This window comes from Panthera leo, chromosome D2, assembly GCF_018350215.1.
Source record: "Panthera leo isolate Ple1 chromosome D2, P.leo_Ple1_pat1.1, whole genome shotgun sequence".
Lineage (NCBI taxonomy): Eukaryota > Metazoa > Chordata > Mammalia > Carnivora > Felidae > Panthera > Panthera leo.
Genome location: NC_056689.1, coordinates 86,902,775 through 86,920,534, shown reverse-complemented (window position 1 = coordinate 86,920,534; position 17,760 = coordinate 86,902,775). Strand labels below are relative to the sequence as shown.

At 62.6% G+C, this 17,760-nt stretch overlaps 1 protein-coding gene across 1 annotated transcript; it reads left to right on the top strand.

The window, feature by feature from the left end:
* The first annotated feature begins 88 nt into the window (after positions 1–88).
* On the top strand, positions 89–5,429 carry LOC122201947 (sperm flagellar protein 1-like). The gene is made up of 7 exons (XM_042907995.1): positions 89–275; positions 743–854; positions 1,893–2,043; positions 2,392–2,458; positions 2,805–2,892; positions 2,989–3,091; positions 5,057–5,429. The coding sequence occupies exons 1-7, from the start codon at positions 134–136 to the stop codon at positions 5,150–5,152; spliced, it is 759 nt and encodes a 252-aa protein (XP_042763929.1). The 5' UTR covers positions 89–133; the 3' UTR covers positions 5,153–5,429.
* The last annotated feature ends 12,331 nt before the right edge of the window (positions 5,430–17,760 follow it).

The following is a 17,760-nucleotide window of genomic DNA, read 5'->3' as shown; positions in this document are numbered from 1 at the left end:
GGAAGTCCGCCGCCCCCAGGGTACCGGCCGGGGGGCGTGGCTGGCGACCCCCCCCACGGCCCTCCCCTTCCGGCCCCAGGCCCCCCCTGGGCGCCGTCTCCCGGCAACCGCCCCAACAGCCGGTCCCGCAGCCATGCTGGGCGCAGCGGGGCCGACCCCGCGGGCCTCGCCACCGCCGCTGCCGCCCGGCGACCTCCGCGGCCTCTGCGCCTGGCTGGACGGGCTCCCGCTCAGCCGTCCCAAGCGCCACCTGGCCCGGGACTTCAGCGACGGCGGTGAGGGCCGGGGAGAAGCCGGGGACCGCCGGGGGTGCGGGCAGGGGGCTTAGGGGGGTGCCTGGCCGGCCGTCAGCAGGCTCCCCGAAAGGAAGGAAGACACCAGAGCGGGGGGCGTGACGGGCGCCGTGGAATGGAGGGGCAGGACGGCTGCACTGCCGGCCCCTGGAGGAGGATGAATGTGGCCGAGAGGGGCCGCCTTTTGGGGGGAGGTCCCCTCGCCTTTCAGCATTCCTGGGGGAGGATGCGGGCAGCCTCAGGGTTCCCTCCAGCAGCTCCTCCGACCTCAGGCCGGCTCCTAGCCCGCCCCCCTGGGGCACCCACACCCTGCTCCGGAGGCCCCTGTGACCGCTCCCCCAGGTCGAGGGCCCTCCCCGGTTCTCCTGCCATGGGAGACGGATGTGTAAGGAAAGGAGGGGCGCTAAGCTCGCCAGGCCAGCCCACCTTGCACCCCCTGCCCCCTCCAGTGATGCTGGCAGAGATCGTGAAGCACTTCCGCCCCCGGCTCGTGGACCTGCATAACTATGTCCCCACCTGCAACACTGACCAGAAACTCAGCAACTGGAGCATCCTCAACAGGCAGGCTTCCCGCCTCCCTGCCTGTCGCGTCGGAGCCCCTGCTCTGCGAGGGCCCTCCCCTCAAGGCTGGCCTGGGTGGGCGGCCTCTCCCCTACCCTCCTGGGCTCTGGGACAAGCTCTTGGGCTGTTTCCCTGTCCGTGTGTGTCCCCCTGTCCCCTGGGGTCTCCCCATCAGCACAGACTCCCAGGGGCTTCCGCCCAAGAGGACTTGGCCGGCACCAGTCAGCTTGAGAGCCACTCAGCAGGGCGTCAGTCAGGCTCCTGCTGACCACACCTCTCACTTCCTGACTCCGCAGAAATTGCGGGTGGACGGCCGGCTCTGCTCCAGGCACTGGAGACACTGAAGTGAATGGGCCCCTGTCTCCATGGGGCTGGCAGTACAGTGGGGAGACAGATAAATAAGGAGATGTAACTAGCATCAGTTGTAACGAGTGATATGAAGGACCAGGACCCTGAGAAAATGAGAGCAGAGTGAGGTGTGGGTGACCTAGGGGTGCAGTGGGGAGCAGGCTGCAGAGTCCCTTAGCCCCTGAGGCTGGATGGGGAGGGGAGCTCAGGCTTCCCCGGAGACTCTGGAGGGACTCTGGAGGCCAAGGCCACCACGTGGCTCAGACCTGGCTCGGAGCCCGGAGGGCTAGAGGGAGCACAGGGCTGAGACCTGGGCAGATTGTGCTGGGATGGGGAGGCAGGGAGAGGCCACTGCTCAACTCCAGGGACACAAGAGGTCAGTGGCTCTAGCAGTGTGTGTCAAGTCCCAATTCTGAGCACCTTGGAGGGGAACCAGCAGGACCTCCTCGCAGGGCCAGGGGGCACTCAGCCCAGAAGGCCAGCCCTGCTGCGAGGCCCAGGCTGGGACACCCCTGGCCTGACTGCTCTGGTCCCAGAGGGGACAGCTGGGGGCAAGATGGCTGCTGGGCTCCTCTGGGTGCAGGGCAAGAAGGGGCTCCAGTCCCAGCCTCTCCCCTCCAAGGAAAGCCAGACCCCCCGCCTGGCCCTACAGGTGCAACCCTGAGGGCTGTGGCCCCGCTTCCTTCGCAGGAAAGTCTTTCACAAGCTGCGTTTGTGGGTCTCAGAGACGGATATCCGAAAGGTGGTGGCCAACACGCCCGGAGCCATCGAGCCCATCTTGTGTGCACTGAGAGAAAAAGTGACGGATGGTGCTGCCCACCAGTACCTGCTTGACCCGGCCGTACGTGTTGGTACCTTTGTATGGTCTCTGACCCTGCTGTGTTTGTCGTGCTGGGATGTGACCCAGTTATCTGTCACGATAGTAAAATCAGGAACCAGGTGGTGATGAAGGCCCTGGTCCCCACGGCCCTGGCCTGCGGACCGCAGATACCTGCAACCCTCTGGAGCCCTCAGGCCTCCCAGCCTCACCCACCAGGGCCATGATAACTCCCTGTGCAGAATCTTTCCCGCCCAGGCCAGCCCAGCCCGGGCTCTCTCCACTCCCGTTTGCCACCCCCGACCCCCGGTCTGAACAAGGTCAGCCTCTCCTCGGCCTGCCCTTACCATATGACCTTTAAAATGTTTGCAGGGCCCAGGACCCTCTGGCGGGATTGCTGACAGACCACGGGCAGAGCTCACCGCCTCTCCGCACACTGGTAGTATTCCACATCCCCAGATTTGGAGAACTGAGGCCCATCAGAGCCTTCCACGAAGGGCTGCGTCAGAGATGAGTTCACACTCCGGGAGGGCAGGGGCATCCTTGCTCCCAACGCCCCCCAGGCTGCAGCTTCCCAAGGGGGGCCCGCAGGCCTGTCTACACCCCACGCAGGTGCCGTGCCGTTCAGGGACATCCAGGCTGCATCTGGCTGAACTAGGCCAGACCGTGCCTGCATGGTGCCCTCTGGGGCTCCGTGCCCTGCCCCCACCCCACGTGCTGCCATGGGGCAGGATCTTCTGGGGGAAGGGGGGCGGACCCCAGATAAACATCTGCTTACCCCTTAGGCTTGCCGGGCCCCATGGCGCCCTCCAGTGCGAAGACCCCACAGAGTCCGAGGACTCCAGAGAAAACAGGCCGCTGTGTGTGCACGGGGTAGGCCCCTGTCTCTTGACCCGTCTGCTGTTCCACCTTTACCCCACCCCCCACCCCCCCAGCCTGTGGGTTAAAGGCTGGGTGTTTGCCTTCTAGTTGGGACCCAGCTGGTGGACCCTGGGGGCACCTGGACTCCAGAGTGCAGCAACTACTGGAGGAAAAGGAGCAGGCACTGGCCCTCCTGCAGGAGATGGTCAAGGTACAGTGACCTGGGTGCCCCAGATGCCCAGATACCCCCCAGGAAGGGGAGGGACTGGTTGTAACCGTTATGGGGAGGTGCTGCCCCCCACCCCCGCCTTCTTGAAACTTGGACTCAGTATGAAGTTTGGCAGTGCTGGGAGAGCGTGCATTTAGTTTTATTGTCTAGAAAACAGCTTAATTATGGAACGTTCCAAACATACCCAGAAGCGCAGAGGGGTATGGTGGACCTCCAGCCCCCTATGACTTGCCGCCCAGCCCTGCCGGTTACCAGCCCTCGGAGCCCACAGGGGCTTTGTGGACAGTCACAGGCGCCACCACCCAGAAGTGCTGGATCGCAGGCCCAGGGTCTGGGGGCACTGAGTCGGGTAGTAGGGCTGAGTCAGTGCAGGGCTGGTGGGAGGTGTGCAGGCCACCCCAGTCGGGTCTCAGCGTGAAAGGGGCTGTCAAGAATTGTGAAGACAGCGCAGTTCCCTAGCGGATGCCCAAATGTCGATGAGCTGTTTTCTTGAGGAAGCAGGAAGGTGATATCATCGTGCGGTTTGAGTTTGCCAAAGGGCAGCAGAGAGGGAAGTGATAAGCAGAAATGGAGCTGCTGCCGCGGTGAGGTCACCCTCGTGCCCACACCCGTGGCACGGTGGATCCTGACTGCTGCACTGTAGGGCGCCTGGAGGGAAGGTGGCCGCACTCGGCACGGTCGGACGCTGTCCCCGTGAGAGAGAGTAGACTCGGGGCGGGGGGTGCGGGGGGTCCTGGGAGCAGCAGCTGCGGGGCCGGCAGGAGCCCCCCGTGTCAGCTGGAGCAGGACGTCCGTCACAGTGGACTGCGCTGGTCAGCGTGTGGCCTGGTGTCGGCGTGGGGCCACCGTAGCCGGCTGCAGGGGATGATGGCGTGCCGCGGCGTGCTGGCCCACGCTGTCCAGCGAGCAGGGAAGGGACTCGTCGGCTGAGACGCCAGCTGCCCGCCTTGACCGGCCGGAGCCATCTGTCCTTAGTTGGGGCATGGGCTGTCACGCCGTTGACCTCACTTTGGAGTTTGGGGGCAGACACGGTTTTTCACGTCCAGCTATTTCCTTTTTCTGGGCTGCTCGGGCAGGGTCTGTGCTTCCAGCAGGGAAGGTCTGTGACGTGGCTCGGGAGGGCACCCCAGGCAGGACAGCCTAGGGAGGGGGTGTGGAGCCTGGTGCTTCCTCCTGCACGAACACGCGCCCAAGAACGTTTGCTTGGCTATTTCTTGTTTTTTCAACTTATTTATTTTTTAAGTTTTATTTATTTAAGTAACTCTGCACCCAGTGTGGGGCTCGAACTCATGAACCTGAGATCAAGAGTCACCTGTTCTTCTGAGTGAGCCAGCCAGTCACCCTTAGGCTCTTAACATTTATTTATTTATTTATTCATTCATTTATTTATTTATTTATTTATTTATTTATTTATTTATTTATTTTTGAGAGAGAGAGAGAGCACAAGGAGAGGGGGGCAGGACACAGGATCCAAAGCGGGCTCTGCGCTGACAGCAGTGAGCCCCACGTGGGGCTCGAACTTATGAACCGTGAGATCATGACCTGAGCTGAAGGCAGAGCTCAGCCGGCGGAGCCCCTCAGGCGCCCCTGGCTATTAACTTGTAGAAATAAACGTTGCACACGCTCCCCAGATGCAGTGCATGCATTCAGTCAACATTAATTCCGCAAGCATGCTCTGAAAACCTGCCAGGGGACCAGGCAAGGCTTTTCCGTTTGCAGAGGGGACAGGCTGGGGGGCTCCAAGAGGCCTTGCCAGCTCTGGCCAGCCGGGAGCCAGGAGTGCTCCAGAAAGGGTGAGGCAGGAAAACCAGCCCCTCCCATAACCACCCCCCTTCTTCTCACGTCCCGCCCTCCCTCACGCTGTGCTACTGCTGGGAGCCCCGAACGCTTGGCCACGCAGCTCTGGCACCCAGCGTGCTGCTTTCGGAGACGTGTGCTTTCCTGAAGATTTTGCAGATGAAGGTGGTCAGGCTGGAGCACCTGGTAAAGCTGAAGGACCAGCGGATTGGAGAGCTGACGAGAGCCGGGGGCGAGCCCCAGTGACCAAGAGTGGCAGCGGAGAAAGGCTCCTCCGAGAGGCTCGAGGGGCCACCCCTCCCAAGTCCACTAGACCTTGGACTCGGGCCCACACAGAACTCCCCCAGACCAGGGGTCCTTCTGCTTGTGGCTGTGCGCTGTCCAGCAGGCGCAGAGCGGGGACACCCATGTACAGAGTGCTTCAGGGGGCCTTGGTGTGTGGACATCCACGCAGTGGAGGCCGGGGGTTCCAGCCCACCCCAGAGACCTGTTTGGATATGAAGACCTGGTCTCGTTCCCTTGAGCCCCTGAGGTGTCCTGTCCTCATTGTGTCTGTGAGCACAGAAAGTTCCGGTCTGTAGGGTGTTGCGTTGGTGTAGTGGCAGGGGAGGGGGGTGGCTGGGCCAGCCAGCAACATCCTGTGTCAGCCAAACCCAAGTCTCATGGAAGATTCTATGTGTCGGGAAGGGCCATCCGAGCTGCTGTGCAGGCGCTGGGTCGGGGTGCCTTGCAGAGACCCCCAGATGGACTGACCGGTTCCTGCACTTTGCTTGGGAGAGTTTGGGGGTCAGGATGGAGCTGGAACTTGACCCAGCATCGCCGTGGCCTTCTCCCCATGGGATAGACCCTCTTCCTGCACGTGGGGCCCTGTCCCTGGGTCAGGGACTTCGGGGCAGTACGCTGGAGGGGACAGGCAGGGGGTTGCATTGTCCCGCCGGCTTCTGGGTCCCGAGCCCCTTCGGGGACTCAGGAAGCTGCGTCAAAGCCACAAACCACCTCCAGGGTTTGAGAGTCAGCAGAGCCCTGAGTCAGACAGCCCATGCCTCCCTGAGTCAGACAGCATGTCTCTTGGCCTCTGAAGCCACTGAAGCACGCACGGGTCAGGGCTTCAGGCTCAGAGGGTGGGTCCGAGGCTACTGTCGAGAGAACTGGGGCTAAACTGCTTAGAAGCACAACTGAGGCCAAGGATTTGCTCCCCAGCCAGGAGGCACGTGGAGACTCCTGGGTCAAGTGGTCTTGGCCAGCAACCAGGGCCCCAAGGTGGGCTGGGGCAGTGAGGGGTTGGGGGGCATACATCCAGGAGGGGAGCCATTCTGGAAGAGCCCTCTGCTGCCAGAAGGGCCTGGGAGTGGCAGTCTCGGAGGTCTCCCGTGCAGCCTGCCCCTGGAGCACGAGGGTTTGGGGGGTCCAGGCCTCAAGTAGTAAGGCTCCTAGACCTCAGTGTGGGGGCGTTCACAGCTCAGTTGGGGGGGGGGGGCTTCTGCTCAAGGGTCCAGACCCCACCACTTGTGGGCATCTGGGCTACAGATGTCACTTGCTTGTTCCTGGTGTCCGGCAGGAGCCAGAAAATCTGCCCAGAGATGGGGGCTCCCATGGCCTGGAGCCTGAGTCAGGACAGGCCCAGGTGGCTTTAGACCCCAGGCCTGCTCCTGCCCGGGCCCCTGCGGGAGCCAGGATGTGTGTGTGTCGGGGGGTGCTTCTGCACTCTGCTGCTTCGGGGGGACAGCGGGGGGACTGCCGATGTGCTCCAGGGCCCAGACGTGTGCGGACACGTGCTCACTCATGAGGCTGGTCCTTTGATGAAGCAGGGCTGTGTGTGTGCCTGGTCACACCCACATGCTCACCGGTAGAGGTGGCCCCAAGGGCTCGAGACGGAGATTGGAGCCGGGGGAGCGTGGCTGGAGGTGACGGTTTTGCCCTGACGGGAACCTGTCCCCCGCAGGGACCTGGGAGTGGGCCCTGAGCATCTGGTGCCTGGAGGTGGGGGCCGCTTGCAGATGAGGACCCCAAACACAGGCCCAGCTTGCTGGCCTGCAGATGGGCTTGTGGGCTGGACCTCGGCTGCAGCCTCGAGAGGGTCAGCCCCACGGCTGAGGGGAGAGGCAGGGGGCTGACCAGGGGCCAGGGGGGCACAAGGCAGGGAGACCTCTGGGTGGGGGGTGAGGGCCCCACCCTGGCTGAAGGAGCAGCTCAGCCTTGTGCCACCAGCACAGGCTGAACCACCCGAGGTGAGGGTCCGGGTTCCCAGGGGCACATCGGGCCAGATCTCTGGTGCAAGGGCCCAAAGCCACCCTCTGGCTTAGCCCAGCTCCTGGAGGGACACCCTTTCCCCACCACGTACACCCCGGACGGCAGACCTAGTGGACAGGTTGACGGGTTCCGGCAGTAGGTTCTGAGTTCCTCGCCGTGGTTGGAGCTGACTCAGGCCTGGGCCGGACAGTGATGGGGGAAGCTGTGAAGCCAGGCCCTCGGGTTCCCACTCGCCCCTCCAGCCTGTGTTGGATCCTGGGCTACCATGTATGGGAAGCCCTTCCCCAGCAAAGACCCCCAAACTGGAGCTCCAGTGAGGGCACCCTTGGGGGCTCCCTCTGGTTCGGCAGCACCCATGATCTTGGGTGGCTGTGATGTCACAGGACTTCCTGTGACCAGCTTGCGTCTCTTCTGTGGGGTTGGGGTGTCGTCCAAGGCACTCCACGTGGGCCCCCAGGTCTGGAGGTGGGGTGGGGGTGGAGCCCCTGCAGAGAGCAGACCACCTGTGCCCGCTCAGGCCCTCCCCGGTGAGCTTGTGGCTGGGGGTGCAGGTGCTGGAGGTGATGGGAGGTGCCACAGGCTGCAGAGTTGGGGGCTCCCTTAGGGCCTGCGCAAAGCTGATGACAAGTGAAACATGAGGGTGCCGCTGTGGGTCCCCCCACCCCATTCTGTTTCCCCGGGCCCCTAGAGCAACCTCATGGTCAGGCCAGCACAACATAGCCCCAAGAGGCTTCTGGATCCTTCTGTGGGGAGGTAGGACCCTAGCACAGTGCCACAATTCCCTCTGAGGGTCCCCATCCCAGTTCTGGAGGCCTGCACCCAGGCCACAGGGTACTCCCCAGGGGACTACAGGGCTCTCAGGACCTGGGGTCTGAGCTGCCGGTTGGATACGGGCACACACACCTCGGGGGCTGCCGCAGAGGGCCAGCAAGATGGGACGCGGCTGTCGCGCATGGCTGGGCTGTGGGCTCCCGCCTGGGTCTGCAGCCCCACCAGGAAGCGGAGGTGACCTGTGGCCTCACCGCCGGCTGCTCGCCGTGGCTCAAGGCAACGGCCTGGATGAGCCGCAACTCCAAGGACCCGTGTGGAAAGCCTGGCCGTGACGCCTTGATGACGAAACAGGCTGTATGATAAACATCATGCGTGAGTGACACCAGCCAGGTGCCGTTTCCCATGTAGCCCTAGAAAGGACGGAGCCTGGGGTAAATTTAGGACAAAATTGGAAGCCAGGTCAGCCCCCCCCGCAGCTGCTCTGTGTCTAGTTCACGGTTTCACTGCTGAAGCAGAGAGCAGAGAACCGTCCACGCCCCCACGTGCGCAGGTGGCCTCCTCGAGGCCCAGACGCCATCAGATACCAATCCTTCCAGTTATTCCTGTGTCAGGTCAGATGCACCTGACACGGAAAGTGCTAGAACCAAGTGAGTGCTCGAGAGAAGGGATCCAAGCTAACAAACGCCTTCATCTCTGTGTCCAAAGATGACGCAGGGCAAGGGGGCTTCGGTGGTCTGAGTGCAGAACCTCTGGCGCGTCCCCTCTCGGGTCAGGTCCCCTCCCACAGCACCTCCCGGGGCAGCGGGTTCTGGGCCCGGAGGCGGTCCGGCTGAGCCGCTCCCCTCACCAGCCCTGGAGTCCCGCACACGCAGACCCAGGGTCTGGCCACGGGCTCCCAGCATTCCTAGTTGAGAGATTTAGGTCACTCCAGCTCTGTCCTGGACAAGCCGTGCACACCATAAAGAGTCATCTGAGAACGAACAAGAAGTTTAAAAGGAGTGCCACTGGGCGCCCCCAGCCTGGACAGCAGGAGGTGGACCGCGGGAGGGCGGAGATTCGTTTGGCAGGTCTTTCTGCGTGTGTGAAATATTTCGTAACTGTTAACACTCTTTTTTTTTTTTTCAATATATGAAATTTATTGTCAGATTGGTTTCCATACAACACCCAGTGCTCATCCCAAAAGGTGCCCTCCTCAATACCCATCACCCACCCTCCCCTCCCTCCCACCCCCCATCAACCCTCAGTTTGTTCTCAGTTTTTAACAGTCTCCTATGCTTTGGCTCTCTCCCACTCTAACCTCTTTTTTTTTTTTTCTTTCCTTCCCCTCCCCCATGGGTTTCTGTAACTGTTAACACTCTTAAAGGGAAAAGCCTAGGATGCACAGAGGTGTACGTGGGAACTGACGGTCAGAAACCCACCGGCTGAGTGTGCAGCCGGGCGTCACTGCGCGGCACTGACCCGCCCCTGCCTGGCGTCAGCCAAGATCGGGGAACATCGGGGGTGGCTTGAGTTTCCCCAGCCCACTTCCTCATTCGTACAATGGGGAAGTGCAGGTTCCACCGGGCGGGGTGCCCCGCCACCTGCACTGCCCCACTCCCAGCCCCCATGGGCCGGCCCAGGGGTGCCCCCATGTGGTCAGTGTGGAAATCATGCCTTGTTGACGCTTAAAAATGGGCCATAGGCTGGTAGGGTTTGTCAACACCTGCAGCTCTGGGCTTTGTTGGCCTGCATGCCTGGCCTTCCCATCGCCTTCCCACGTCAGCCAGAGACCGGGGAGGAGAGGTCGCCGATGCCTGAAGGAGGTCGGTGGAGCGGGTGGTGGGAGCCCCCGTGTGGACAGATACCCCCACAGACTGCATGGCCTGCACTCCAGGGGAGCCCCCTGCCCACGGGCTGCCTTCTGCCTGCTCACGAGTGTATATTTTCATAAATTTTGAAACAATGAATCCAACTTTCTCATCCTCTTGAACACAGGGTTCCTTCCCAGATGTGTTTTTTGAGTGAGTGCCAGAGGCTGGGGAGGCACTGGACAGGGTGCTGTGGGAGACACGCCTGGACAGGGCGGGGTGGGGGGGAGCACAGGGCTGCACAAGCTCCTTTTTCCTGCAAAAACCCTCTCCCTGCTGGCCCTGTTCCAGTCCAAGCCCTCCACCCGCACCCTTGTGGCTCTGGTCCTCCAGCGGCAGAGGGGGCTGCAGGCAGGAAGGCGGGGGTACCAACCAGAAACAGAGCAGGGACCAGGAAATAATCAAAACAGGGGCATTGCAGAGGGGGTGGCCAGGGAAGCCCACTAAGACTATGAAGAAAATGTGGGCGTTGGTGGTTCACACAGGGGAGCAGAGGGTCGGAGGCCCCGGAGAACCGGGGTCAGGGGGCTCACGACCTATAGCCTGCGGGCAAGAGGCTCAGCATTCTGTCAGCGTCCTTGTGACCACAGTGTGTTAGGGCCTGGGGGCTGAGAGACACCTGGATGCCCCTGATTGGACAAGGCCTGGGAAGCAGCAGCAAAGGTCTGAGCTGTCTTCAGGGAGCCAGCAGGCCCGGCTCCGAAGGAAATGTTAGCACAAATGTCCTCAGCATCACTGATGAAGCACATTCAGAATTCCAGAAAACAGGGAAAGTGAGTGGGTGCTTTTACTAAAAGGTCATAAAGCTGTTCTCAGGCTGAATGAGAACCCCAAAGTGCAGGGCTCGCTTGGGAGGTTCAGACGTTGCACGAGCTCCTCAGGTTGTGTTTCTAAGCTGGAAAGTGGTTGCATGCGTGCCCTTCATAGCATTTAAGCACAGCTTTTTTGCAGTGTTAAGTATTTTGTAACACTTAAAAAAGACTTTTAAGTTTATTTGTTTTGAGAAGGAGAGCACAGGTGCACTTGCTTGAGAGGGGGAGGGGCAGAGAGAGAGAGAGAGGGAGACAGAGAATCCCAAGCAGGCTCCCCGCTGTCAGTGCAGAGCTCCACGGCAGGGCTCGAACTCATGACCCTGAGATCATGACCTGAGCCGAAACTGAGAATCGGACGCTCAACCGACTGAGCCACCCAGATACCCCTTAAAAAACATTTTTAGGGAAAAAAACACCCAGGGATGCACAAAAGGTGTGGAAATGTGAACTGACGATCAGAACACATTGTTGAACAATCTGCTTTCATAAAACTACCTTATAAAGTTAAACTATCAAATTTAGATCAAAGCTTTAGATAACTGCAAGCAGCCAGTTAGACCAGTTGTGATGGGCTAGAGTTGCCTAGAAATGAAAGCACAAATGAACATTTAGGAAGAGAACTTGCCGGACAGCGAGCGTCCCCGTGTGAGGCCCGAGGCTGCCTGCAGACCGCCCGAGTCTCGGGGACCCCCCCCCCCCCACCGTGGGCACCCAGGAAAGCACTGGTGCTGAGCACGGAGGCCAAGTGATGCCTGGACCCAACATGGTGACCGGGGACCGCCTCGGGGCGGCACACGGCGGTTTCTTCTCTGTGCTGCTCACGGTTTCCGTAATAGCCACGTCTTGTTCTATAACTGGGAAAAAATGAAAACGATGGTTCTGTTAAGCTCGCCTTGGAGATGCAGAAACCTGCTGCTGCTGCCGCCTCCAGTCTTCTCAGAGACTCTGCATTTTTTCTAGAAAAGAGAAAAATGCTCAAAGACCCATTAAACAAAGTGCTCAAAACGGTCAGGTGTGGACCTACTGCCCCGGGGCCCCACCCCACCAGGAAACACGGAGCCTTGGGGCCAGGACGTGTTTGGTGGGGTGTCCCGGAGGGTGGTCCTGCCCCAGGGGAGAGTGGGGACCCCAGGTCCAGAACCCGGCTTGTTCTCCGAGGGTCTTCGCCTCCTCCCCTCCTCCCGCGCGGTGAACTAAAGGGATACCCACCCTCTGTGCCCCTGACTTCATCCTTCAAGCCAGCCTAGTGGCTAAGAGGGCGTGTGGGGGCCTCCCTGGACACCCTCATGGTGACAGCTGCCTGGGTGTGCCAGACCCACGCCTAGAGTCCTGGATGGACCTGGTTGGCACTGTGCCAGGTTGCCCACCCTGCCCCCTGCAGGCGGCCCATGCCAGGTGGCTGGCTGATGGGTGTTGAGCCCTCCCTGGGCTCCCGGAGGAGAGCCCACCCTTCTAGGCCGGGCCCCGGGAGAGACCAAGCGGGAGTGAGCGTCCCTCCGAAAGACCACCACAACACCTGCTTCCCCGCTCCTGGGGTCCCCACCCCACTCAGGAAGGGCTCACCCTCCCACAGTCTGCCTCGAACTTCCCGATGGTCCCTTACCCCTCTACCCAACGTCCTGGTGGCCCTAGCCCTGGGCAGTTGCCCTGATCACTCCGTCTTCACGGCGTCCTCACGCCCCTGTTTCACCCTTCCCCCCACCCCCCCCCCACTGTGGGGAAGAAGGCAGGGGCTCTGTTCACTTGCAATTTCAGGCCCAGAGGCCTCCGAGCCCTAGTCCTCGCTGCCCCCACACGCCCTTCACCGCCCCTTCCCCCGCAGGGCCCCCAGACCCATCGGTGCTCACATGTACTCACATGCACACCCCAAGTGTACACACGTGTGCCTGCACATGTGTAAGTGCACACTCATCCCCCCAGGCCTCTGTCCTTTCCTCCCACGGCCCATGGTCTCCTACCCAGACTGTCTGGACTGGTCCTCTCCCCGTGACCCAGAGCCACAAGGAGGAAGGCACAGGACTCCCACCCGCGTGGTCCTTACCCTGCAGCCAGGACCGACAGCCCCAGCCCCTTCCCCAGATCCAGGGGCCACTCAGCCTTTCCAGCTGCCACCCAGGGCAGGGGTCCCTGGGGAGATGGTGCCCCACAGCCCCCCCCCCCCACCCAGCCCAGCCAGGCAGTTTCTCTGTTTACAAGGAGAGCAGGAAGGGGTCTCCTGGGGCGCACCTGGAGCTGGGAGACTATTGTGTCTGACCCTGGCTGGCCCTTGTTCCTGAACGCTAAGCTCACCCTACTCTTCTGGGCCTCGGTTTCCCCTCAGCAAAGCGGGGCCTAGGACCAAGGCCCCATAGGCCCAGCCGGAGCTAATGGAAGCAGCGAGTGGGTGGTCTGGGGCTGGGTTCCCCAGCATTTCCAGTTCCTAGCTGACCTCCCAGACTTCCGCCGAGGGGCCTTGGGTAGAGATCCTGAGCCGGAGCCTGAGGGAGGGCATTTCCCTGTGGGTCAGCTGGCCTAGGACCCGAGGAGACAATGAGAGAATGGCAGTGGCCATTATAGGGGCAGGCTGGAAGGTGGCAGGCCCCTCTTCAAGCCCGGGGGGAGAGCCCCCTTCTCAGTGGGAAAGAGGCCCCCAGCTCCCAGGTCAAGGAAATTAGGAACCGAGCTGGAGTCAAGGTGAGGAGCTGGACCTGGGCTCAGTGAGCCTGGTGTCTAGACCCAGGGGGAGGAGGTGGGAGGGGGGCGGGCCAGGTGTGTGCATGCACGTGTGCGTGTGCACATCTGTAGGACAGGCTCTGGGCTATATGCTCAGAGGTGGGGCTGCCTGGCCAGCAGTCCCAACAAACTGGGCCGCAGTTTCTCCACGGGTGGGGGGTCCCGGAAAGGCCAAGCGTGCCTTGGGAGGGGCTGTGTGCGCAGTGGCCTTGGAGGGCAGAGGAGCGTTCCCATGGCTGGGCCAGTGTTCCGATACGGCATGGGAGAGAAGAAAGAAAATATCAAGAAGCCACGATTATCTCCCCCGGGGAGGGAGTCACAGGAGCAGCCTTGAGCCCTGACGCAGGCAGGCAGGGGCCTCGGGAGCCTGGCTTAACCCTTTGCTCCCCCTCCCACCTCCTCCCGCGGGCCCGTCTGTCCTCCTGGGAACCTCCAGGCATGGCCCCCACCCAGCTGGCACCCTGCACAGCCTGGCCCGGAGCACAGGTTCTGGGGACCCAACACGCACAGGTGGCTTCCTAGGGGGTGCCCGGGGTCACGGGAGCCCCCAGCGGAGATCACACTCAGGAGACCCGGAGACCAGGCGGCCCCAGGAGCGCAGGAGTCTCTGCCCTGGTGCCTCTCCCAGCCCAGGGCTGAGGGCGGAGACCCACACTGGCTTCCTGTGTAGCCCACCCTTTGAGCCCTCATCCCGGCCGTAAACGGGTTTAGGACACCCAGCTCAACGCCAAGCCAGATGAACGAAAACGACCCATGGTGACGATGTCCTCTGCCCTGCGGAGCTGCACCGCGTGTATCTTTCCCCACACCTCTGTGGAAGGACATTCTGGTTCTAGGGGCATTGGCCCCCTTCCTCCTGGCACACACCTGGGGTAGAGTTGCCACTTCGCAGGCACATAACATTTAACCTCCAGAGGGGTTGGCCATTTTCAGCACCTCCACTGACAGGTGGGGAAACCGAGGCCAGGGGAGGCAGCCGGCCCAGCTCACTATGAGGCTGCAGTCCAGGCCTCAGCTCTTCCTCTGTGGAGGGGCTGTGAACGCCGCCTGGCACCGGCTGGAGCTCTCCAGTGGATAAGAACCCAGGAACTGCAGTGAATCCAAACAAGCACAGGGCAGGCTGGGGTGGGGGCAGGCTGGGGGTGTGGGCAGGCTGGGGGTGAGGGCAGGCTGGGGGTGTGGGCAGGCTGGGGGTGTGGGCAGGCTGGGGGTGTGGGCAGGCTGGGGGTGAGGGCAGGCTGGGGGTGAGGGCAGGCTGAGGGTGAGGGCAGGCTGAGGGTGAGGGCAGGCTGGGGTGGGGGCAGGCTGAGGGTGCGGGCAGGCTGGGGGTGAGGGCAGGCTGGGGTTGGGGCAGGCTGGGGGTGAGGGCAGGCTGGGGTGAGGGCAGGGTGGGGGTGAGGGCAGGCTGGGGTGGGGGCAGGGTGGGGTACAGGGCAGGATGGGGGTGGGGCAGGCTGGAGGTGAGGGCAGGCTGGGGTTGGGGCAGGCTGGGGGTGAGGGCAGGCTGGGGTGGGGGCAGGGTGGGGGTGAGGGCAGGCTGGGGTAGGGGCAGGGTGGGGTACAGGGCAGGATGGGGGTGGGGCAGGCTGGAGGTGAGGGCAGGCTGGAGTGAGGGCAGGGTGGGGGTGAGGGCAGGCTGGGGTGGGGGCAGGGTGGGGTACAGGGCAGGATGGGGGTGGGGCAGGCTGGAGGTGAGGGCAGGCTGGGGTGGGGCAGGCCGGGGTTCAGGGCAGGCTGGAATGCAGTGCAGAACAGGGGGGCAGGAAGGTTGGGGGTGAGGGCAGTCCGGGGTGCAGGGTAGGCTTTGGTGCTGGGCAGAACAGGGGTGTAGGCAGGTGTGGGTTGAGGGCAGGCGGGGGTGCAGGGCAGCTGAGTCTGAGGTCTCCTTGTCCCACAGACCAGCAGGCTACCCTCTCAGGGATAGACTGGGAGAATCCAGCAAGGGTTAACCTAGGCCGGCTTCTGGGGGCTGGAAGGGTGGTCTGAGCTGAGCAGACAGCAGTGGGAGCGCCCCCCCCCCCCCCAGAATACAGCACAGGGAGGGAGTGCGAAGTCTTGAAGGCCACCCCTTATCGCCCCTCAGCTCAGTGCCAAGCACGTCCTCCAGGGCCAACAGGGATGTTTTCTGTCTTGTAGGCAAAGGGAGGCCCGGGCCCAGTGTGTCTGGTGTCACAGGGGACTCTTGGGGTCTACAGTGCCCAGGGTTTGACTGGACCTGGCAGAGGGCACCGCCCCAGGTCATAGGGACCACGACACTGTGCCCACGACGGCATGGACTCCAAGGAGCTGGCAAAAGGAAGGCTTCCTGGTGGTGGCGGCTGCCTAAAGGGCCCAGGAGGGCTGTGAAGAACCCACATGACTTGCAGCCCTGTCCCTTACCTGGTGTCCCTGGAATCCAGCCTCAGTGTCTGCCCATCGGGTACTGTCCTCACCACTTGAGGAGCGGACTGTGCCTGGCGTGCGGAAAAGCCTGACCTGGGGTCCCCCGGCCGGGCAAGAGCCAGGCTGGGCAGCCCAGGGTGCAGGGAGGGGCAGGCCGGGCAGCCCAGGACAGGGCGGGCAGGTGGCGTACGCTTGTCGGGCAGTGCACGGCCCCAGCATTCCCCTGCGGGGACCCTCCTGACAGCTCCATCAGGCTGTCTCTGCATCCATTCCTTCACCTCCTGGAGCCCCCAAACACACGCGTGAGGGATGCTGAGACCCAAGTGTCGGGCTGTCCAGGGGCCACGGCCAGCTGGGCTGGCTGGAATCGGAGCCCCCACGGAGCATCCGGCTCCCCACAGCGGGCGGCGGAGGGGGGCTCCTGGGCACAGCATCTGCCACCGAGTCACTGCCAGCTCCCTGTGGCTTTCCGGAGACACAGACAGTGGACCTGGCCCCTCCCCCCAGCTAGTGGGAGATCAGACACCCCACCATCAGGACAAACCCTTTGGCTCCTTGGAACCCCACTTGGAGGGAAGGCGGCTTGGGGGGTCATGAGATGACTGGAGGGGGCCGTGGACACCCAGCTGTGGGCAGGTTAAGGGGTCCGTGCCTGACATTGTCTCTTTATACCTTTCTGGACCTTTATAGGGCTTTATAATTAGCAGGCATTGATTTATAACCAGGAAAACAAGTCTGAGAAACCAAGTGGCAAAGTCCCGATGTTTTGGACCTGGGCAGGGCCTGTCCCCACCCCCACCGCCCTCTGTCTCCCTGTCTGTCTGTCTCTGTCCCTTGCCTCTTGCCTCCTCCTCTCCTGAAGACCCACTTCCAGGAGCCCAAGGTCAAGGGTGACAGTGGTTTCCCAGAAGCCCTGGGGCAGGTCTGAAGGGGGAATTTGACCCTGGGTCACAGAGCAGGACCCAGGACACTGTTCCCAAGTTTCACAGAGAACAGTGGCTGGGAGAGATGGCCCCTGAGTCACCACTGGGCTGGGGGGCCAGGGGCGAGGAGGGGCTTCACCCATTAGCCCCAGACTCAACAGGCGCTCCCGCTCCAGCCGGCGTGAGCAGCTGTGGGGGGATTCCTCCCTAAGGTTCCCCCACCCCGGCCTCCTCCCAGAAGAGGATGGGGGCCGACACCTGCTTTGCCTCCTTCCTCATCACGGGCTCATCACGGGCTCACGGAGCATCCGTCCCCCACCACCCAGCTGCTGGCCTCTGCGCCTCTGTGCCCATCAGCCCGCGGCCGAGGCCCGAGGCCCGCCAGCACGGGGGGCACCATACCCTCCGGAGGCCAGGGGTCTGCAGCTGTTCAGGCCCACCCCTCGGTCCAGGCCACCGTGGGGTGAGTCGGCAGGGCCCAGACATGTCCACGGGACGCTGATGACTGTGCTCACGTGGGGCTGCTGTCCTGTACCCCCTGTGCCCACCGCGGGGTCCTGCCTCTGCCCACCCAGCGGCCAGTCCAGCTAGAGGTTCATGGGAGTCAGCCTCCACCCCCGCCCTGCGGTCGGGGAGAGCCCGGGGGCTGCTGTGTGCGCACAGGCACCCGCCTGGACACGTGCACACACACAGACACGCACATCACCCCTCTCCTAGGCAGGTGCCCTCGGGCCAAGGATCTGAGAGCAGGGCAGTTCAGCTCCTGCCACGTGGAAGTATGTCCCCGGTCAGCGCCTGCCCAAGTTGGGGGACAGCTGCATCCACACGGGCGAGTGTCCACCGCTCTGTTCACAGAGCTTGCTGACTGTGGGGAGGGACAGATGTGGCAGCCTGGGTCTGAAACGGACACTCTTCTGGTCCCCACCTGTTCCCCAGGGGAACCTATGGTCCCCTGCCCTCCCCTCGGGCCCTGTGCTGTCAACATTACAAGTGCGTGTGTCTCTGTCCTCGGTCAGCGGTCCCCTGGGCCATGTCCCTCACCTGTGTCTGCATTCTCGCCCCCCCCCCCCCCAACCCCACCACTGCAGAGCTCTGCCTTCTCCAGTCACCCCCCGGGGGCTCAGGAGCAGAGCTGAGCACACATCAGGTGTGTGGGG